This window comes from Gigantopelta aegis, chromosome 3 (assembly GCF_016097555.1).
Source record: "Gigantopelta aegis isolate Gae_Host chromosome 3, Gae_host_genome, whole genome shotgun sequence".
NCBI lineage: Eukaryota > Metazoa > Mollusca > Gastropoda > Neomphalida > Peltospiridae > Gigantopelta > Gigantopelta aegis.
In genome coordinates, this window is record NC_054701.1 from 23,812,243 (window position 1) to 23,837,408 (window position 25,166).

At 36.2% G+C, this 25,166-nt stretch overlaps 1 protein-coding gene across 1 annotated transcript in view; it reads right to left on the bottom strand.

The window, feature by feature from the left end:
• The window catches only part of LOC121367727 (phosphatidylinositol 4-kinase alpha-like), a 109,263-nt gene that overhangs the window by 56,807 nt on the left and 27,290 nt on the right, over nt 1-25,166 (bottom strand). Inside the window, exons 13-14 of the mRNA XM_041492066.1 lie at nt 21,489-21,672; nt 21,015-21,118 (exon numbers count right to left, since the gene is read on the bottom strand). Of these exons, the coding sequence (XP_041348000.1) occupies nt 21,015-21,118; nt 21,489-21,672 (288 nt within the window). The remainder of the gene's footprint in view (nt 1-21,014; nt 21,119-21,488; nt 21,673-25,166) is intronic.

Below are 25,166 nucleotides of genomic sequence, written 5' to 3' on the forward strand. Positions count from 1 at the left end.
ACTCAACCTTTGCCCGGCCGCCATGACAGAACCTGATTTTGATGTGTCGGAGATAAATAATGTAAACAATCTTTCTATAAATCATAAAGACACTTCCAACAATGGTAATACTGCGGAAACCAAACCAACAAACGATAAAACTCTGTTCAAGCAGTTGCAGTGGTGCGACGAGTTGGGGGGTACCCCTAAAATAAAAAAAACAACCATTAGATGCCTCTACCCCCTCCATTTACGACTCGGACACCCCCATACCTCCGCAATACTGTAACCAAATTCGAGGAATTATGGCTGACAAGCTTCATAACTCCTACAATACCAAACCAGATCTTTCCATTTTCAACAAAACCGTTTCTGACTCTTCACCCCCCCGGGGGGGTAAGATCACCAAAGCTCCCGATGAGCTTAATGATAAATTTTCGGAGTTAGCTGAACTTTCCAACAGTTCCAGTGATGTACTTATTATGGAGCTGCAAGAAGACCTTCCAGAAGATTCCCCCAGAAAAAATAAAAATAAATCTCCCGTTCCAACCTCTGAGTCTGTTGTACACGGCGGTGTAAGCGCCCAACTAGGTACATCAACAACAAAAGCCAGTGGGTCACCAAGGTCTCCTTCACCACCACCAACACCAGTCAAGATTGTACGTAAGAAGAAATATCTACCCCCCACCCCTTACCAGGATGGAGCCAGGAAGAAACAGGTTAGACCTTTGGTGACCCCCAAGACAGATGAAGAGGTTGGTGAGTACAACATTCCTACTTCCAACCGCTACAAGCTGTTGGAAGACGATATTTATGAAAAATTTCTAGGTGAAGACACTTGTAAGAAAAGTAAAATAGTTAACAGACCCCCCACCCCTACCCCCTATTTCCGGCATGAGACATGTTCTCTTTGCCGGGAATAATCCATCCCTGTATGAATATTATTTTTTCCAGGAGTCAGTAACCTTTATCTAAACCAACTCTTGCTTTAGCCTTGAAACCTCTGTTTTCTGCTACACTAGATTCTCAGATGGTAGAGTTTTTATCCATTCCAACACCGATATTCCACTCCTCAAACTCGGTAGCTACCTTCGCCCCGACCCCGTCAAAGACGATAAAGTGCTGGTTCTGCTGGAAACTTGTTATCAAGAACACGCGGATACCAACAAGAACCTTACCCACCCCCACCCCTCAACCCCTATCCACTCAGAGCTAGGATATTCACAAGACCCACAATTCAGTCAATCTATCCATAATCATGTTTACAATTCAATCCCCCCCCCCCCCCCCCCCCCCCCCCAACCAGGAAAACTAACACCAGCCCCAACCAAAGTAAACAAACAGAAATGTTTGGCTCCATTCAGGTCTGCACTCAACCCACAGATATACACATGCAGTGACCAGACGATAAACATCAACAAACTAGTAACACACGGTCTCCAGCTGTTTCGCAGACCACTCAGTGGTCTCCGACACCTTCCGAAGTGTGTTCGGAGACAGCCGGGAGGCCTGTGACAGCTGTCGTACACACTTCGGGGACACCCGACTCCAACGAAGGAAAACAAAAATCTAAACCTAAAAAATATCCCCACTCCACTGACTCAGGGTACTCAGCTGCCCGATGTAGGGTACTCAGCTGCCCGATGTTTTTTTACAAAGGGGTGGAACCTGCCAGGGGCGGTTCTGAGATCGCCCCCCTTCAAAGTGTGGGAGCTGCTGCACCACCCCCGTTTTTTGTGGTCGGCCCTAAAAAGGACCCTAATAATAAAACCCCTAAAATACAAGATTTTACCAGCAGACAATTGGTCAGGATGCCACCCGGACCACTGTCTGCTGTCCTCATAAAAGAAAACTCTGATTTAGAGATACAGAATGTCACCATCTGGAGGACGGTTACTGGGATATTCTGCTTAAAAATAGCAATAACTGTGTGGATCTTATCTTCTTTAGAGAGCATGCATACCCCTTGCTGCCGTTCTGTCCCAAACCAATCAAGTGTGCTCAGTGCCAGAGGTGGGGACATAACGTTAGGAAGTGTAGGTCCAGGGGGGATCCAGTGTGTTTCAGGTGTGGGGACAAGCACCCAAAACAGGGATCGGACAATCCGTGTACCAAGACACTTAACTGTGCCAATTGTAGAGGTCAGCACTATTCACATAGCCAGGAGTGCCACCACTACAAAGAGGCCGTTAGGATTTTAAACTCCAAGCCAAGGGAGTCGTCCGGCCACCCGTTGGGACCATTGCAAACTCCTGTCATGCACAAAAGACACACACTTGCTGCTGCTCCCCCCACCCCCTCCTTGGACCTTCTAATCATAAGATTGGGGGCGCCTATGTACCCCCCCCCCCCCCACCCACCCCCCAATTGATTAAAACAAGACATTAACGGTCCAGACCAGCCTATTACAGCAGTGCAACTTATGTGCATACTGACAGGGCTCTTTCTGGACGGTTCTTTGGGGGCACCCACTAAGGGAACCGTTGATGAGGAGTCGATTAAATTAGCTATGCACGCAGCCTGTCTTACCTTTAAGCACCATCTCGGGGTATCAATTAGTGAACCAAGTGTGCTACCCAATAATTTGGACTGGTACACTCCTAGAATGACCAAACCAACTCTTGTCTCCACACCAAGTCATCATAACATAGACTAAATAAATATAATTATAACTAAACAATAACAATATTGCTTCCAACCAATAATGGGAGACACGAGAACTAAAATACCCCCAACCCCCCTATATAATAGTAAAACCACTAATATTAATTTTAATATGAGTAATAATATTAATAATGGTAAAAAAGATAAAGTTAATATTGAAAGTTATAAAGGTTTGGTCATTCTACAATGGAACGCTAGAGGCCTGAAATCCAGGGGTCATGGAGACAACTAAAAAAATATGTTAAAGATATTAAACCAGTTATTGATATAATTTGTATACAAGAAACCTGGCTTGCCACTGATAATTTAAATAAAACTAAAACTAAAAAATATTTTACTAGTTTCAATATCCCAGGCTATTTCGGCTTCTTCCACAATACAAGTGGCACCTATATGGGGGGGGGGGAATAGCTACCTACGTCAGAAATGACTTGTCCTACTCCCGCATCCCGCTAAAAGATACACACATTAATATTGAGGTCTTGGGCGTCACAGTACATGGTAGGACAATACTGATACACAAGGGTCCATCTTAGACAAATTTATGGAAGAATCTCAAGTAACTTGCATTAATGATGGTAAACCGACTTTCTACTCAGATTCCTACCACTGCTGGATGTGGCTTGACCTTATCATGTCAGAGGGGATGGCCCCTAAATGTGAGTGGCAGGTCATGAACGACTTCAATAGCGACCACCTCCCCATAATCACCTACCCCGGTACTACATCTCAATGGGTCATGGAGGGAACCGGTAAAAGCAAAAGATAAATGGAACTTTAATAAAGCAGACTGGCCAGGCTTCTTCCAATTATGTTCTAAACTTAATCTAAATGATATTAGAAGTAAAAATATAGATACTTTTAACAAAAATTTAACAGATAGTATTATTAAAATAGCTAACAAAACTATTCCAATCTCTACTGCTAAAATTAAATATAATTCAGTACCCTGGTGGAGTGATGAACTTGTTAAACTTACTTAACATAGAAATAAAATGCATAAAATTTACCAAAAAGATAAGACTAAAGATAATTTAATTTTTTTTAAAGAAAGTAAATTTAAAGCTACTCAAGGGATACTTAAAGCCAAAAAAGAGTCTTGGATTAATTTTTGTTCATCAATCAATAATAAAAACAATAGTAAAGATGTTTGGTCAAAGATTAAACGCATCCAGGGGAAACCAGTCCCTAAATTCTCACTTCTCAGTTCTAACAAATTATATACCTAATAACCAACAAAACGCTACTATTTTTGGACAAACATTCCAAAATTTTTTTAATAATAGTAATTTTCCTTTAAAATTCTCCCAACGTAAAGACCATTTAGAAAAGAAATTTAAAATCCCCCTGGATGCTAAATTCCCCAGTACTACTACTAATTATAATTTACCATTTACCATCCAGGAAATGGTTGAGGCCTTCACTCATAGGAAAGGGACTGCCCCAGGACCCAATAAATTTAATTACTTATTTTTTAAGAATATGCCCAAAACCATCTTCAACCTTTTTCTGGAATTATATAATATGATTTGAAACAGGGCTACCTTCCCCTTGCATGGAAGCATGCCGAAGTTTTTAGCCTCCCCAAGAAGGGGAAGTATTTAACTAACCCCTCGAATTATTGCCCTATTTCCTTTACCTCCAGTATCTGTAAAACCATGGAGAGCATGGTCAACTCCAGACTCAGCTTTTATCTAGAAAGTAATTATCTTTTGACCTGTTTTCAAAGTGGATTTAGAAAAAACCACTCTACTACCGACCACTTATTTAGGCTTCAATCGGAAATTTCTAATGCTTTTAGTTTTGGTGATAAAGTGATTCGAATATTTGTTGACCTGGAGAAGGCCTACAACATGGTCTGGCGTCATGGCTTACTAATTAAGGTGTATGACATGGGTATTAGGGGACCCATGTTTACATTTATTGAATGCTTTATAGCTAACAGAACCTTTTCTGTTAACATAGCAGAATCCTTTTCTGCTGTCCTGGACTTAGAAAACGGTATTCCACAAGGTTCAGTTATAGCCCCAACACTTTTCAGTATTTTTATTAACGATCTGGCTTCGGTCTTGACTAACTCGTCTAGGAAAGACACCAAGCTAAGTATTGGACATTTTGCTGATGATACAGCCTTTTGGCGACCTGGAAAGTGTTTAGAAAAAATTAAAATAGATATTCAAAAAGATATAAATAAACTTCAAACTTGGGCTGACTCCTAGGGGGTTACCATATCTAAATCCAAGACTTCTGCTAGGTTATTTTCAACTAATCATATAACTAAAACCCATAAATTAAACCTTATACTAGATAATTCTCCCATTTCACAAGTAACAGCGGTTAAAATTCTGGGGGTTACCTTTGACCAATCACTCTCTTTTGTCAAACATATAAATGAAGTAGTTAATATTTGTAATACTTATATTAATTTATTTAGGGTTCTGTCGGCCACCACATGGGGGGCTGACAGACATACTTTATTAATGATTTTTGAAGCGCTAATAGTCTCCAGACTCCAGTATGGTGCTCAGGCCTTTTGTTGTGCTTCTCCAACACAGTTGGATAGACTGGAAACAGTCTACAACAAAGCGCTTAGAACAATAACTAAAGTCTCTCCTGGTACCCCGAACAACAGTCTGCATGTTGAACTCAATATCCTCCCACTCAATGTTACACACACCCAACTCTGTCTTAGACATTGGTTCAAAGCCAAAAACCTAGTACCCTCAAATCCAATTGCGGTTATGAAGCCCAATAACGATCTATATTTACATATTGATATTAATTCTGCTATTAATTTTAACAATAGAATGGCTTCTAACCTAGAACTCTTGGACTTAAGCTCTGATAAATTAAAACCTGGAGCCACCTTGGTTAATTAAACCCTCCAATGTCTCATTGCTCTTAAGAAATAGACCTTGAAAACTAAATTTAATCCTTTTAAGAATATTATATTTAAAGCTGCCCTAAATGATTTTTATGCGGACTACATGCATATATACACAGATGGCTCCAAGGACCCTGACATGGGTAAAGCCAGTATGGCCTTTTATGCCAGGCCGGGCCTACCCACTGCACCTGTTTCCTGCCAAGCCAGAATTACCGACCATGTTTCCGTTTTTATTCTGCGCTTAAAATAGCAATGACACATGACGTTAAGTGGTGCGCAGAAGAATAACTTCCGGTTTACGAAAAAAATGGGAGGACCCCCAACCTCTATACAGGTGATTTTCCATATGAATACGACTTAGCATATGCAAACTGTATGTATAACTGCATCTGATAGGTAAAGACGTCTGCGTAATGAGAAGTTTACCGATCGAACACGTTCTATGGTGAAAATGATAGCGGCGTTAGTTACTGAACTGTGGTAAACTTGCACAAAGAAAGCGAATACGCTGCTATCTGTCAGTTATATGTACTTCTGTATTAATTATAAATCCCATTTATATGTTTTTTTTGTGAATTAAGTCCGTAAAGTGTAATATTTCAATGTTTTGCAAAACCGAGTCAAATTGACATTTTGCACGTTAGTAAATTCCTCCATTACTGGAGCACCAGTGCAGATGTAGCCAGACTGAGTCATGACTTGGGAATATTGATATTGTGGTTGGCATTGTGATGTATTACCACATAATACAATTATATTTTACTAATTGCATTATTCTCTGCCTGTATTATTACATTTCAAACCACAATGCAACAAAATTGATAAATTCCTAATTTTATAACATGGCCCCTCCCTTTAGTTTACTGTAATTGTGTGTGTGTGTGTGTGTGTGTGTGTGTGTGTGTGTGTGTGTGTGTGTGTGTGTGTTCATGGTTGTACATTTTTAAACAAGTGATGAGAGATTTACTTCAATTGAGTGCTCACCTGAATTAATGCAGTCATAGGACTGAACAGTCCCAGTGGACCATCAACAATGGGCCTTTCTTTTCTTTTTTTTAACTCCAACCAGTGCATGACAATTGGTATAACAAAGGCCATGGTATGTACTGTATAAAATATTATTTGATGCTTTTTGGTAAAAGTACTTATAATGTGGCAGCACACATCAATGATACTATAAAGTCAGGTCGACCAACTTTCAGGAATTTTCCTAAAAATCCAGAAATTTCATCACATACTCAGAATTCTGGAATTGATGCCAAATATCTGGAATTTATTTCAAATTCACTTCAATTTTTTTTAAGCAACTAATTCTTATTACATTCTACATTTTTAGAATTTAATATCTATATCACTCATTTCAACCTGAGCTCCATGTTGTGTTAATGTGGGTAGCAGATTTTTCATTCCCGAAAAAGGTCGCCACAAATCAGTTAGACCCCACTACATGCATATGACGAAATAGTGCATATGTGGCAATGTACTTACATAAAAATGACATTGGTCCCAAGTTTGTTTGTCACTTGATTGCTAATCTGTAGGTGGGAGTCTAAAACTAATATAATACTTGCTAATAATGTGGGGGTTTTTGTGTGTGTGTATGGGGCGGTCTCTTTATGAGGAAGTTTCAATTCACATACAAATAATGATATACTCATTTGTATTGTCATATTGCAAATATATATCAAACATGATATTTTTCGCACTGTTTAAAATTACTTTTATGAAAATTATGTTTTCACGCACTTTAAATCATTGTTTTGAAAAGGGTTTCCGCATGCATAAAAACTAAAATATCAGAACATTTCCAGAAAAATATTTCCATTACGTTGGTCGCCCTATAAAGTACCTGGATAACATGCATATACATTTTCCTTCTTTTTTTTTTCTTTTTTTTTTTAAATGCTTGGGGCTGTGAGATTTTTTTTTTTTTTTTACATTTTACTTTTTATTACTTTATTTTTTCAGTAACTATGCTGACTGCTGTGCCAGTCTCCAACTGAAGAAGTATATCTTGGATTCTAAGGTATTCAGCTACATACGTCATTGTATTCTTTCATCTGCATATACAAACCGTAGACTTTTCATATAACAGACTAAGACTGAATAATATTATCTACAGGTCAAGTGACTACTAAAGTGGCAACCATAGCCAATTACTTCTTTTATTACATGAACATTGTGTATTTAACTATTAACAGCATGACTCCAAGTGTACTCAAATCAGTTCCTCTTTGGTGGAAAAGTATGTAATATATCAGGTCAGCAACCGTTCTCTCTCTCTACAACAAATAACACAAGCCGGCACCTCCTGGCAACAACATCTATGAGCAGATTACCACACTACTTAATGCTTAGCTAATGTGCATTTCTCAAGCTAAAAACCACTAACTTATTTCATAAGCTTACTTCATTGTAGTTTCATAGTTATTCATATTTCTTTTCATCTTCATTCCCAGTTAAGTGATCATTACAAACTATATCGGTTTGACAATGGAACATATACAAATAGGAGAGATACTTCTGTTATTTGCACAATTTCAGAACAAAATAATATCACAGGACCTTTTGGTGCAAGAAGTTGCATCCAAGTGTGGTTTACTTGTGGAAGACATCAATGTCCCAGCTTTAATTTCAAAACTGTACAGAGTTAAAAAAAAAAGAACAAATCAAATGAGACGAAAGTAAATTTTTATTCAGAAATGAAACTTTTGTCATACCTATGTCTACCATGGTTGAAACTCCTGTCAGTGTCATTGAAGAAACTTATAAGTCCATCGCTGAAGAGATAGCAGCAGATTTATATGATACAAAAAATAAACTCCAAAATGTCATTGAAATTAAGACAAAGGAAATGAAACAAGTTTCTGAAAAAGACAAGTCTGTATCAACTGAACTTAGACACAGATATGAGCTTTTAAAACAGGATAAGAAAAAAATAAAAAGACGAAATAAGAAAATTATCGCATTAATCATTGCAATATTTAGAGGCTCTGCTTTCTGACGACCAAGAAAGAAAAAGATCAATTCATTTATTTGATGAAGATAGAAATTGCTTCAGTACCTCTGTAATGGAATGTGTTATGGATCTGGATAACTTAAATGTTTCCAACAAAAATATACCACATGTTATTAAGACAGTTCTAACACTAGCTAACTGTGAAGCCAATCGACTTCCATCATGCGCAACCATTGACAACATCATTAGGGCTAAAAAACAGAAAAACACTTGAGTACAGTTGCTCCATATATGTCAGATACAACTATTTATTCAGATGAAACTGGCAAGTTTGGGAAGACGTATAATGTTTTTGCCATTACAGATGAAAAAAAGGAACCATTGTTGTTAGGCTTAAGAGAGATGTCTAACAAATCATCTAAAACAACACTTGACACATTGAAAGAAATTATTTCTGACATTTCTGAGGCACAGGGTACTGGTGAAGGCACTAGTGGAGGCACTAAAATTATCAGCAAGATTAAAAATACGATGTCGGACAGAGCTGCAACTGAAGTAGCCTTTAATCGTCTGCTAGCCGACTATCGGACTGAAATTATGCCTGAAATTGTTACTAATTGGGATGCTATGGGTGAAAACCAAGAGTCAATCTTGAAACTTAACAATTTTTTCTGTGGACTGCATTTATTAGTTCATTTCGCAGAGGTTGCTGCTAAAGCCATTAACAAATTTGAAATAGTTAACAGAAAATCATCTGCTGACGACAATGATAGCACATCATTAAGTAGTCTACCACTCGACTCGGGCACAGATGACTCACATGAGGCACAAACAATTTAGTTCTTGAGGGCTTGTAGCAAATGTTTCTCCCGTGGAGGAGATGAAAAAAGTGGGTGTTATTCCAAATTCAAATCGTACTGCGATGCAAGGAATCAGAAAGTCTGATTCGTTAGGTTTAGAGGAAACCGGTTCAACATCGTTTTTCTGGTGGGACAAATTTTGTTCTTTCACAAAGATAGAATTTCAGATTTTTTTCAAAAATATCATGAGCCATCAAACAGCTTGCAAAATGTAATGGATTGAAAGATCCTGTCATTATAGCAGCATCACGAGTCCTTGGGCTGATCTCAAAATCGATAAGCGCTCCGTTGTGGAGAATGTTAGAAAGTAAAATCAGCATTTTAGACATGAATGAACATTACAGAACCCTGGTGAAATACCTTGGAAACATCGCTCAAGATGCTTCTAAATTTCTTGATGGATCCATTTTCCCTTTCAATGCTGAAGTCATTAAACGAGATGATGTCTTTGAGTGTCTTACACAATCAGATGATACCGATGCATTAGCGCTGCCTCTTGCTCAGTGCGTGTGTTTGGCATTAAAAGAAATGTTACAGTCCATGGTGAAGGATCATTTACCAGGAGGAGAGCATTGGGATGTGACCATGCAAAAACAACGTGAAAGTGAATCAGTCATTCCACACAATAAGCTGCCTGAATTTATATTTGGACAATTGGATTTTTTGCTAAGATACAGACCAAATGCAACAACAATTGTCAATGAAGCATTTCTGATGTATTCACTAAATAAGACCAGTGAATGGTTGAAGAATTTAGATCCAACAGAGAAAGAGGAACTCCTGGCTTCTTCCAGGAAAGAGGGAAGACTTGTAAGGACACGGTTCAGGCAGCGATGCCAAGAAATACATCAGGAGAGATTGAGGAGGATGGAAGAGAAGAAAAGACAGATAGAAGAAAGACGTAGACGGGAATTGGCAAGAAAAAGTAAACTAAGTGACAGAATAATGTATCATGGTCTATGGCAGACAAGGCTAGAGATTGAAGAGAACTTTAAGTCATTATCAAACGTTTCCGCACAACGCTCAGCTCTTAAAACTCAGCTATTCTTTCGAAAAAATGTTTTGAAACAATATGTCTCTGATAAAAAGGTTTATTGTTTAACGAAGAAAAATTTGCATGGAAAGTCCCAACCGCTGTCTGTAGAGGAACTGAAACAAAACTTGACCACCTTAGTTGACGCTGCACTTTTAAATCTCACTGAAGAGGATTCCGATCCATGTCGGCCACTTCTTGTTGGCAAGCGAGTAAGCCACATCTTCAGTGAAGGAACATACACAGGAAAGATCATCTCTGTTGTTCCTGGTTACTCCAAGTGGTACAACATTGTTTATGATGGTGACCCAGCTGTGTACACATACACACTTCAAGACGACTATCTACAAGGGAATCTTATAGTAATAATTTGAGGTATCTTTATTGGTGGCTTTATACTCACAACTAAGAATCAAACCAATCAAATGACATTTTGTCTAAATCCACACGTGATCATTTTGTGATTTGTTGGCATTGTTTTATTTGCACAAATGAATGAACATGATGAAATAATGTAAGTGCATGACACTTGATTAATAAGTGATTTGTGAATTGTGTTTAATGTACTTAATTTTCATTATTAGCAAAACTAACAATTTAATTCATGTACAGCATCACTAACAAAGCTTTTTAAAAATAATTATTTGTTAATTGCATGTGTCATTTTGTTTTCGGTGTGCTATTGGTGAAAAACAGTATATTGATTTCATTTCCTTTTCGTGCTAGAGTGTCGTTGAACATTTATTCATTGATTTTATTTTAATTATTCATATTCTTATCCAGATAATTTTTCACTTAGTATTGTAAAAAAAAGATGAAAACAATGAATAAATAAATAATAATAATAAGAAAGAAAATATTATGTCAAGTACTTTACATTGACTCTTACTTAAGCAAGTTATAAGTTTAAAATATTTCTTCAAGACTATTAATGAAAATCATTTGTATTAAAATGCTTAGCATTAACTTCTTTTGTGGATATATATTAATTGTATATACTTAATTGTAGCTAAATAATTATTTTTTTGTCTTTACCTTCATTTCCAGTGTTTGGCTGACATCGGTGCCCTAATTTCAAGCCCTGATAAAGGATCAGAAATTGATGCCAGGTATAAAAATGTAGCTTTTTCTTCATGCTGGGATGCCAAATTAATCAACTGGAACAAATAACTGCTTAATTTTTAATATATAACAAAAATATTGATGAGGGTCTCTTTCCAGTGAAATTTGTGAAATTGTCATTTTTTGGAGCACCACTATTTAGAAAGAAATAACCATTTCAGTGTAAATAATAATTTTTTTATTTGAATTTTTTTGTCATTTTCTCGTTATAGACATTGTTTTGAAGGGGTTTACACAAATGTTTTTTAGAAAAATAATAAATTTAAAAATCATGTGTCATTGCTACTTAAAAGGTTATTATCTGTTTCTAATAACTACCCTGCAACCCAAAAAATCCTTATTCTGTCTGACTCTCTGAGCTCTCTACAAGCTATTCGGAATCTTAAATTCAAGAGTTCATATCTTATCAAACAAATTATCAATATCGTTAATTATATCAATAATAAAGGTTATTATATAGTCTTGGAGTGGGTTCCTGCCCATGTCGGCATCTCTGGCAATGAGCACGCAGATTATCTTGCTAAAAAAGCACTTCTACATAATAAAATTGATATTAATATTAAGGTTAATTTCCATGAAATTATGGCCATAGCACATAAAAATTTCCTTAACTTTTGGCAAACTGAGTGGGATAATAAAACAAGACTATGGCATTATCTAATTAAACCTAAAGTTAACTCTAAAAAACCCACCTTTTCTAATCCTAAATCCAAAAAAATTATCACTAGGCTTCGTTTAGGGGTAGTATATGGACTGAACGACAGTAAACATAGAATTAAAAAAAGCACTACTGCTATTTGTATGGTGTGCAACAAACTGGATAATGTAAGACACTACTTGTTTTATTGCACTAAATTTAATAATGAAAGAACCATTCTTAAAAAATTAATTACAGATCTTAACATTAAATTTAATCCAGTTAAACTATTTAATCCACCCCTAGCTCATAAACAAATAGTGGAACAGGCCATTATGACCTTTGTAGACAATACTAAGATTGTAATATAATATATAATGGAAGCTTAACTTATACTAATAGCTATTAACTATTAGTCAATATTAAAAAAGAAAGAAAAGAAGTATACCCTGGACGGCCCTAGGACGCTGGTTACGTCAAATATAATTCGACCAAGAGCCGCACTAAATATATAAATAAATTTTACAATGGCAGCTCAGTGGCTGGTGGCCAATGAGTCCCCGGTGGTGATTATTTCGACGCTACCCTCCCATGGGACAATGACGAACCACCTTTTAATCATTTTATTATTTATTAATTAAATGATATGTTTTATATATTCTTATTTTTATCTAGGTTGCCAGACATTATAGACTGTAAAGATATGGATGCCTGCACTCACATACTAATTTAGCCTTTGGCTGGAGAAGTGAATCTTAACCCTTTCTTGTTTTTTTCCAATCCACAGCATTAGACAAGGGAATCCAATTCCAGCCAATAACATCGCTGCCCTAATTGGTGTCTACTAGTCAGTCCGCACACCACTGGTAGTTTTAACTTTTTGACAGGTCTATCCAAGGAGTTCAACCCTAGCTAATAACATCGCTGCTTTTTCTTGGTGTCTACTAGTCGGTCCGCGTACCACTGATATTACTAATTTTTGACTACTAATCCTGTTTATTTTTCTTTTTTTCTTACTTCTTATAATAAACTATATGGCGGCGCCGGGCTGATCAGCTGGCAAATGACAGGTCCCGAAGTGGCATTTGGTAAGTTCCGGTGGGGGCGCGGGGAGCAATACTTCGGTTGTTGCGGCGCCGGGCCTAGCCGGGACTCCCCCTGTCTAAATGCACGTTTGTCCATTAGGGTATGCTCTTTGGGATGGCTGTCTCGCTGTAATCCGGTGCCCGATGAAATTAAATTTAATAATAATAATAATTTTGATTTCTCCACTCCCCTATCGCTCTCCCCGAGGGCTTCATGGGCTTATTTTTCTTAGTGTCTACTAGTCAGTCCACACACCACTGGTATTACTAAAATTGTGTCAGGTAAGCCTAGTATTAGACTGTTTGCATGAGTGCATGAAATGTCACCGTGGCCTGGCGGCGCATACACCCGGAAGTGTTTGCGCCTCCCGCCATTGGTGAATGGTGTGGATGTATATGAATGTAATGTTTTAAAGTGCTGTTCCAGATGTATGATGTATTGAGCTATATCAATCAAGATATTATTTAATATGATTAGAAAATTAAAAAAAAAAATGTAAAAAAATTATATACCGGTATATTTTCCATTTAAAAATATTCCCCTGAAAAACAGAACCAGCTGAATTCGTTTCGGGAATTTCCGTAAGATTTGATCCGTGACGTCACGAAGGGAACTCCTTTCGATAGTCAGCGCCATTGTTCATTGCTTCTTTTGTGTTTATTATGGTTAAACGGCGTGTTGTTGGCGGCTGTAGCAAGACAAAAGCCGATAAATTTAGTCTTCACGCATTTCCTAGTAATGTTGCTGTGAGAAATCTGTGTGTGAATTTGATTAAAACAACGTGAAAATACTGGACAGGAAGAAAATGCCGGAGACCGTTGTGACTGCAGGCACATTAGTTTTGATTCGTCCGAACTGGCTTGTCGGCTTAAGCGAGATATGGGAATACCATGTGTTATGGCTTTTAAAAAAAGATGCCGTACCAACAATTTTTCTGCGACACAAAACAAATGACAACAAGCCGACGCCATCCACACCGAAACAACCTTGGGGTGCATATCATCAATGTCCCAAATTGTGTTATGCTTTCAACTCCGGTCAGTTTTTTTTTTTCATGCACGGTTCGTGCAATCATCGAGATCCGATTTGTTGTCGTTTGCATCTTGTTCATTTGTGAGATTTTTCTTTACAGTTCGAGAACATTAAAATAATAAAGTACAAACAAGTAAGTAACCCAAAAAAAACCAGAAGCCAATTTTGTATGCATCTTAGAAAACAATCGGCTCAGAAATAAATGACTTGTAAATTCCATAGTATGGAAAAAGGCGTTCCCTGTAAAACAGACTATAAATACATTAAATTAATTTTACTATATCTTCCCACAGAGAAAACCTTTTTTCATACTATGGAATGTGCTATAAGTTATTTGTTTCTGAGCAGACTATTTTCACAACTGCACACAAAAAAATAGTATTGTTTTGTTATTTCCAAAAGACTTTTACTTTTTTTTTTTTTACGTCAAACTAAACTGAAATTATTCACACAAAAAAAGATCTTCATGGATGGATGGGACGGACTAAAAGTCGTTTTTGTTTATTTCTTAAAATTAAAATAAGTTATTTATTTCTGAGCAGACTGTTTTCATAACTGCACACAAAAAATAGTATTGTTTTGTTATTTCCAAAACACTTTTACTTCTTTTTTTTACGTCAAACTAAACTGAAATTGTTCATTAAAAAACCCATCTTCATAGAGGGATGGGACGGACTAAAAGTCGTTTTTGTTTATTTCTTAAAATTACCGATATCGGGTCCACTTGACTCGTAGAATTCAAGAGTTATTTATCGTCTTTTCTACTACATCACAAGTATTAGAACATACAGTGTAGCAAAATAATTCGCACGAAAAGCTAAAGAACAAAACAAGAATAAAAGTTGTAAATTAGTGGTAAGCTGTCTCCACGACCATTTTAATCGTCATCTGTCAGGCCGGTGGTTCGTCGGAAGATGTTCCAGGTTCAAACTGATAAGGCATTATTTGTTGTGTTGCACACATATTAGTCCAGTCGTGATTACTATACTTCATCATCGAAAGAAGAATTGCATGATCAATGAGCTTGGCAGTCGCTGTCGGTCCCACTTTCGCTTGTGCTGGAAGTCATCTTGTGGTAGGTTTCTGTGAAGCGCGTTCCCTTCGTGACGTCATGGCTATTTATAGGCAAATGTTTTTACCGAGAATTTTACTCGGTCGTTTCCGGCAGTGTTCTACGGGGGTGATGTTTTAATACTTTTATGGGGCATTTTCGTAATTATTGATTTACATATCGGTGTAAAATATTATTGCAATGAATTAAGAAAGCATTTAATTGTGGAATTTGAAATTTTAGTGTATGGTCTGGCACAGCACTTTAAGTATTAGAGGATAGGAAGGTTGCTTGTATATAGTTGCAATAGTTTCTTCCTGAATTTAAGAGTATACATGTTTCCTTTTTAAATATAGATTGTAATAAATGTTAGTATTTTTTCCTCTTAGCAGATTTTAGACTACTATTTTAATATATATGCATTTATGCTCTTTTTTAATGATAAATAGGTTTTAACAGGCTATTAACTTGATCGGTCATCTACTAAGATAATAAAAAAAAGAAAACCTGGCCGATACTTGGGGGTACCCACTTAACGATTAGTGGTAGGGTGCTATTTGGGTGCAGTAGGGCGTAGGCGTTTTTGTCCTGTTAGGAGGCCTCCCTCCCCCGGAACCTCCATCCCGTGGAAATCCGGACCAGCTAAACTGGGCTACCCGTCTGTTTCAGCGCTGACCACATTGGGCACGACGCTCCCCCTTTGTGAATCCTTATTCCTCCAGGGCTTAAAGGATATTATCAGTTGTAGAAGCATCACGAGGGGTATATGGCTTTTTATGTACCCTCTGTGTGTTCTTTTACCCCGAGCCAAAGGCGAGGGGGTAAAAGAGCACACAGAGGGTACATAAAAAGCCATATACCCCGAGAGATGCTTCTACAACGAATTTATCTTGCCGACATGTTTAACCATATAGCCAAATAATCAAAATAACGCCAGACAATAATTGTTAACAATTTATTAACGGAGCCGTACCACGCAGACGCGAACGAAACCACTTGCCAGTGACGAAAAATAGTTTTTAACTTCAAATGTTTGTAATACGAAATTGTCTGAAACAGATATTAATATACTTGATTGATTATCAGTATTATTTATAATCTAATTATTGCTTTAGCATTAACTGGGGTGGCTGGAAACTGTTGGAAATTATAAGAGAATTTGGCTCCGCCCACAGGGGTATAAGGGATTTGTCCAACGGCAAACAACCAATGAGATTAAAGAATTTTACATGAAGGCGAGATAAATTTATTTAGTTAAATATTATTAAATATATATATATATTTATTTTTTTCCAATCAATTTTAGACTAGCCCGACTGAAAAATAAATCTTTTGCACCGTCTAAATACTAAATATAAATACACAACCCGATTTATTTAATATTGAATTATGGTGCCTTTAAAAATATATTAAATTAAACTAAGTTAAAATGTTAAAGTCCCCTATATATTTTCGGCTCTTAATTGGTCATACCATCCTTCCAAATTACTCCCTTTCATTTTAAATTTCCCTTCCCCTTCCCCCCCTTCCTGCCCCGGAATTGGTCACTGGCGAAGTCAGAGGCTAAGTCCAGGGTGGGCGTGCCTGAACCTCTGTGGATATGGGCACGTAAATAGAGTTCCCACCCCATACCGGTACCCTTCGTTGTCTAGTCAGGCCTGAACTTTGGCTGAAGCAATAAAACAACACCTGCCCTGGTCACTGGTGTATTGTTACAACTTACACCGTCAAAAATGGACTCGATCGTGAAGTTCATTAATTTGATTTCTCTAACATTCATTACAAGTGGTGCATTTGTTTTGTTTGTCTGATGTTTTAAAATAAAGCAACTCGCCTATAATGTTGTTTGCTTTTGTAGCAAAAACACTCCAGTTACCTGTTTAGTTTGATAGCAAGGCCAATTACACATTACACAATATCATGTGACACGGTTACAATGTTATGGTCATTTACGGCTAATTATACTGAGCCGTCACATAACAATGCCAACAAAACAATTACTTAATTGATCCTTTTAATGCTTCTGTTTGTTACCTGTTTGTAATATAATTAGTAGATCAGATTTTATGTTCAGTATGAAGCTTGTGGCATGACATCACATAAACTGAGACTTTGTAAATTGTAATGTTTTTATTACAAGTCGACATTTCCCTTTTAATCGGCCTGCAAACAATGGGCAAATTAAAGACTGATTTCTATGGGCTTTTATCCAAGTAACGCTGTGGATAAATATTTTTGCAAAATATATTTTTTGTTTTATTTTGACAGTTGAGGGGTCTTCTTGTGAATATTTGTTTAAGTTTTTGGTTAGGTGTATCAGCAATTTAGACTTGCAAACTAATACTGTACGATCGAACTATATACCTGTGTTCAGTTTATACTCATGCTGTAAAATGTTCAACATGCCTCCTGTCAAAAAAAGGAGTTACACTGGGTCGTTTAAACTACAAGTTATAACATTTGCTGAAGAAAATGGCAATAGAGCAGCTGGCAGAGAATTCTCTATTGATGAATTGATGGTTAGAAGTTGGAGAAAGCAAAAAGATGTTTTGCGATTGACAAAACAGACCAAAATAGCCAACAGAGATGGCCAGAACTTGAGAAGATTGACGACTGGGTCCTATTACAATGAGCAGCATGCCGAGGGTTAAACACGGTGATCATCAGACTAAGAGCCAAGGTGATAGCCAGAGAGATGGGAATAGATGATTTCCAGGCCAGACCATTTTGGTGTTTTCGTTTCATGAAGCGACATTCCTTGTCAATCCGTACTCGGACAACAGTTTCACAAAAACTGCCTGAAGATTGTGGAAAAGCTGGCACTATTTAAAACTTACGCAAGTGATACGGTTGCTGAATATAACATAAACCACGACAGCATCATCAACATGGATGAAGTTCCCCTGACATTTGATATACCCATGTGTAGAACCATAGAAACGAAGGGTGTAAACACTGTTAGTGTATGAACAACAGGGCATGAAAAATCATCAATGATGGTAGTACTGGCATGTACGGCATCTGGAAAACTACTTCCACCTATAGTCATTTTCAAACAAATAACAACACCCAAAGAAAAATTTCCATCTGGTGTTATCATTCGATGCAACAAAAAAGGAGGGATTATTAAAATATGATGAGTGACTGGCTGAACTCTTGCTACATGAAACGACCTGGTGGATTTTTTCATTAAAAAAAAGGCCATTTTGGTAATGGATTCTATGAGGGCTCACATTATGGATGACATCAAGGATCAAATAAAACAGTTGAATTCTATCCCTGCCGTGATACCTGGTGGGATGACGAAACTGCTCTAACCCCTGGACATTTTCGTAAATAGATGTTTCAAAGCACATCTTAAGACAACTGTGGGAAACCTGGATGACCAGCGGAACACACAGTTATACAGGTACAGGGCGTATGAGGAGAGAGACGTACGCTACAGTTTGAGAATGGTTACTTGAATCGTGGAAAAAGGTCCCAGCAAGTTGCATTATCAGCGGATTTGTGACGGCCGAACTGACGTATGCAGACACAAACACAGAATCTGACGATGACATGTGAGTGACCTGCCTGGTCACGTTGCTGAAGCATTTCATTCCGACACAGAGGACGAAAGTTTCAGTGGATTTGAATCCGACAATATCGAATCAGAGTGAAAGACTAGTTTATTAAATTACCCGATCAGTGATAAAACATAAATTTTGAACCAGACTTCAAATTGTTAGGGGGGTGGGGAGTACAAATAAATGTTGTTACGTATATTTATTGTTTTGTTGTATTTCATTATATTGCATGTAATTATAATTATATTAATACATTATTCTCGGCAAATATCTAAGGCTGTCATTTGAAAGTTATAAAACAATTTTTACAACTATGAATGACGATCGACAGTACGCTACTTAGTTTCGGTTGACTGACATGACCGTTTTTGAATACCGTATTGTTCCTATTTGTAGCACCCGGGCGCGATGCAAAACACAAAGGGGGCACGCTAATTAGAGTACTAGAACATGTTTCGTAATACGTGTGAAAAATCCTCGTATCAAACTGTCAATGCGTCTGGCTCGCTAAGACATCAAAAGCTTTGTCGCTGAGTCACTCCACCAGTGACGTTTTCTTGTTGAAATGACGTAGCGTACCGTACATCGTCAGCTGATTTATCGAAATACATGGTACTGTGCACGTAGGCATATAGGGCCTGCGGAGTGTATTTGAAAGTGGGATGGGGGAAGGGTGTGTGATTGAGACCCCTCATACTCGCCCACTTCATTTTGTCACCCAGTCTGAATATATTTTTATTTAGCGACCAATGCCCTAGGATTGCGGTACACACTCTGTCTGCTCTTTGCAAACATGGCGAGCACTAGTAGTTCAATGACGCGCAGGTCTTATACCGCTGCGTTTAAACTGAAAGTCATATCCGTTACTGAAGAAAAAGGCAAGCATCATGCTGCAAAATTGTTTGGTGTCCACCGCAAACAGGTCCAAGATTGGTGTAAATCGAAAGAACACCTTAAATCGACAAAGAAAACAGAAAAAAGAAAGCCAGGCGCCGGAAGACCAGTTAAGTACACTGATATTGAAAACGGTGTTACGGTGTCGGTGTAAATACCTACCGGTATGTTTGTACTTCCGGTTTTGAACAGCGTTAACGGAGTGTCGTGCGTTCATTCTGCGTGGAGATAACAGTGATATACATTTGATAAACGACATGTGTGACATACTGTTCGCCCATACTAGTGTCGTAGTGCTTCACCTGTTTGGATTTTATTTGTTTACCGATTATAATCATTGCAAGTCGGCAGTCAGGTAAGCCAGTTATACTATTTTACGGGTACCGTTTCATGATACATTTCTCGTGATCATAGGGGGCGCTTATATTAGAGGGGGCGCTACAAATAGGAACAATACGGTATGTAATTTTTGCACACGACACACCAGTGCACATCAGTTAGATTACTGAGAAACGTGTTGTGGTATTACCGTAATAGATTGTGAGTATTTATCACTTGTGTACTTTTTAAAAAGTTATTAAAATCAAATATGAACAAACAAAACTTCATCATATATTTTTGTGTGTGCAATAAATGCTAATTACAAACAATGAGTTACCATGTTCTTTTTTATGTATCGGAAAAAAAAATAGCTATTTTATCTGAAGTGAAACTGAGCCACACAATTAAAGTTACAACCAACAATTATTTATTGTTTGATTTAAGGGAGAATAGATATCTTTATTGTTGTTAAATACAAACAATAATCAACTGCAACTATGTTTGTGTCTTGGTTTTAACCACAGCTTATTTAAAGGTGTGGTTTATGTAATGACGTAGTTTGGAACTGTCTAAAATCAAGGGGTGCGGTTTATTTACCGGTGCATGCAATAGGCCAGAAAATACGGTATATAAAGTTTATGATAATGAAAACTACTGTGGCTCGGTTTTAACCGCGGCTTATTTAAATGTGTGGTTTATGTAAGGACGTAGTTTGGAACTTTGTCTAAAATCAAGGGGTGCGGTTTATTTTCTGGTGCATGTAATAGGCCAGAAAATATGGTATATAAAGTTTATGATAATGAAAACTACTAAAAGCAGTAAACACTGTGAAGACTGACAAATAAACACTGAACGTAGATTTTTTTTAAAGCTTCTGTCCTGAGTTTACAACCCATTCGGGGGTAATAAAATCTATAACCTACCTGTAACCCCGAACCTTTTCATCTTTCTCAGTGTGACTGTAGGGGGCACTACTCTCCATACTGATTTGGTTGAACATGGACATAACTTCCTGGTAGATGCCAGGCTAAAAAGACAAAGAATATAAAATAAAAAATTAACATCATTTATATAATAACTTATGGGCTACATGCAGAGAGTTATGAATTATTTGTTGTAAGTGCATTAATATGCCCCCTATGCATTGGCTACTCACAAGAGTAACAGCAGGTATTTTTAAAATGTATTTCTTTTTACAGTATATATCATGTCAGGACTATGATAATCATACCAATTGTAATCACTGTTTGGAATAGACCCCCTTCCACCACCACCCCTAAAACAAAAAAAGAAGAAAAAACAAAAAACCATAAAAAATAAAAGGGAAAAAACCCAACAAAAAACAACTACGATTGTACAACATGGAGATGTTAAAAACAAGATTAGCAATCACATACACATCCGGCCATAATCATACATCCCAGCTGGTCGACAATAAGGACATCCAAGGATGATGGTGGGCTGCAGAAGCGTTGCTGTAATATCTGTAGTATCGACTCCACAGTCTTCGGTGTATCCTTGAGTCCCACGGCGAGATGACCGAGTGTCAAGATCGTGTTTGTTGAAATCAATGTTGATTCCCTACAAGACATCAGAGAAGATTTAGTAAAAATCGGGTTAAGAATTAATATTAATTATGATCTAAGTAACTAGTTCCAAATTACTTTGATCACTAAGCAAACATATTTGTAGTTCAGTTTTAACATCTGTATGCTCGTTATAAAAGCATACATTGTCAAGCAGTGTTCTATTATAGAATTACATACCTATGCGTACATGCCATGCCAGCTATGACACAATGTAAGTTGTATGTAAAGACAAAACATTTCCAACAGTTGTAAATGATACTTTACAAAGAAAAACTAAAAAACATTTACATTTTTAAATATATATGCATGAATCATGATATATAAAATTCAAAATCCTTCAAGGTAACATGATGTCATAAAGTTAAATTAATCAACTTATAAGGTGTTTAAAAAAAAGGTTGATTAAGAATTTGTTAACATTAAGTTATCACCTTTTAATAAACAAAATCTAAAAACTGTTTTAGAATGTTTGCAAAATTTTCCTATTTCCCCATTATATGGTTCATATGCCACGAATGCATGAAATGTATACTCTCACACAAATAACTAAAATAAATGTCCAAATGATCTGTTTGAGTAATTATTTCTTTTAATTATATTTATAGGAGGTACTGAACTAGTACTATTACAAGTTTTATGTATTAATCAAGCAGTAATAATGTTAGAAATACATGCACACACACACACACACACACACACACACACACACACACACACACAATATACGTAATATTGAAAATGTGTAAAATACTGGTTAATTACAATATTCTCAAATACGTTAATTAGAAAAAAAGGCTGAAAAATGTGCTGGAAAATGTCAAAGATAAAAATATTTGACTACTATGAATAAGAAAACTGGTGCATTTTCACACTAATAGTTGAAACTGATATGTGTCAGTAACAGTACATGAATATGAATGAATTTTGGGTTAAAGAATTAAAAGCACATGATAGGATTTTTTTTTTTTAAAGGAGACATCTTTACGATTAGTGTATGTAAAAATACATAAAATACTAACAAAATAAACTCAACTTTTGAAACTTTTATCTATTTCACAGAATGTCATGCTTACTGATTAAATTATTCTTTTTTTTTAACGTTTGGAACATATTTCTTTAATTATATAAAAAGAAATACGATAATTGTTTTACTGTATTTAAAAAAGCTTTTTATAAATCCTTTAACAGAATCATACAACAGTTTGTTTGAGGATAAATAAAACAGCACATTTTGACTTCCATATAATACATATACAGAACTTCACATACATTGTTTTCGCTTTCTATTTATTGCACAAGAATATATACCACGAGACCGCGTAGCAGTCAAGTGGTATGTTCTTTTGCAAAATAAACAAGTGCAATAAATAGGAAGTGAAAACAATGTAGTGTTTATTACATACCTTCTTTTATGTTTTACAAAAAATAAATTGAATTTAATGTCATAACAACACTTTGTTAAATCCATGATCAAAACTCCTTTCATAGATTTACTTAACATTAAGAATCATACTCTGCGGCAGCCATGTGTAATGTTTCAAATACGATGTGACGTCATTTGTAAATCATGTATGACATCAGCAAATAAAAAGTGCTAACTGCAGTAAAAAGAAAAGGGGAATTCCCCATTTAAAAGTTCCCGTGCAGATCGCACATACATGTATGTGCGATACAAAATAAATTTATCACACGGTTTTAAAATGTGTTTATCACTATAGTACGACTGAATAGGTATGTAATAAATTGTGTAACTTACTACAAAACCTTTTTATTCAATCAGTAGTCATGCAGCTTGATATTAGTAGTTTAAGAGTATAATGACATATCAATGGCTTGAACCGACTACTGCATGTGATACTTACTGTTACAATGTTTACAAATAAAACAATTTTAAGAAATAGATAGCAAGTAGATACCTCTTTGTATTACTACTTTTCTGCTTTTGTCAGGGAAAAAAAAAAACCTCAAGAAAACAACCACGTGTCAAGATCATATAATTAAATTTCTGTTACATTCATTACAACTAAACACCACCCAATTAATCCAGCCATAGCAATTGAGTTTGTTAAAAAGTCGTCAAGAAACGTCATATTTAATGACGTCACTTTATAGTGGTACTTTGTATTATTGAGCATCATTGCTCAATAACTAAACTCTTTTTTTTTAAATAAAAAAATAAATACAATATGGTCTCGTTTGTGTTTTTATTAATAAATATCTTTCAAATTTTCCGACGCCATATTTAACCGTAAATAAAATGTGTTGAGTGCATTGTTTAATAAAACATTTCCTATTTCCTTTCAAGATTATTTAAATATTACATTTAAATGCAATTTCTTTTAGATTCATCTGAGTATACACAACAAAAAGCATAGCAATTTGCCAATTCAGTTTGCACATGTTGTTTTTTTCATACCCCAATGAATCTAAAAAAAAAAAAAAATCCCAGATATTCAGTAAATCTATATTAATTTTTAGTTCATAATTATTTAACTGGTTCTGTGAACTCTAGTGACAATGTAGACTGAGAGCAGTAGCATCTAGAGCTGTAATGATATTGCGATACAGTATCGTGGTGCGATACGAGGGCCCCGATACGATACATCAATTCAGGACAGCTGTATTGCGATACAATGCTTCAATAATTTTTGGTAAAAAAGTTGAAGCAGAAATTTACAAACTTACGCACATGCACAGTGGAGCAATGAAAACATAATTTTGACATTTAGTTGCTGGAATTCCTAAGCATTAGATTATTATGTTTCATAAACTTAAACTAAACAGTTTAATTATCAATGATTGATAAGAAAATTTAAGTATCGCGATAAGTATGTTATTGTGACTAAAGTATTGGGATGCATATCGCAACCTCCCGTATCATTACAGTTCTAATAACATCAAATTCCAGGGTGATGTAGTGCCCATCCATGAAAACCGAGGATGACAGTGAGGAAAGTAAGTGAGGAAAATAAGTGTGCAAAACATTACCTTTTAATAGTTATTCACATGTATTAAACACATGTCAGTAGTATTTATGACAATTTATACAAATACATTTTAAACAAGTATGAATGCTGTAAGCACTTTAGGATATTTGTGAAATGTTTTATTTTCATTGACAGTAAAGAGAACAACACAATTATAACAAGTAAGTAACATATGGTAATTTGAGATCATTTATTATTTGAACATAGAAATATGCTAAAACATGCAAATTAGTTTTTTCGGTTTCTTTTAATGATAATGAAAACCCCAGATGTCGCAAAGTTCTATACAAGCATGGTGTCATAACCATGATTCAGAGCCTTTAAACGTCCAACTAATATTTGGATAATAAAATAAAATATTATCCATATGGTTCAACATAACTGGGTTAATAATAATCATATGAAGCACACATGTAATAACAAGTGTAATGACGTAATTTTGGGAAGCAACGTCATAACATGACATTGCTTCTCCAGTCCTAACTCAGACTGTGCATTT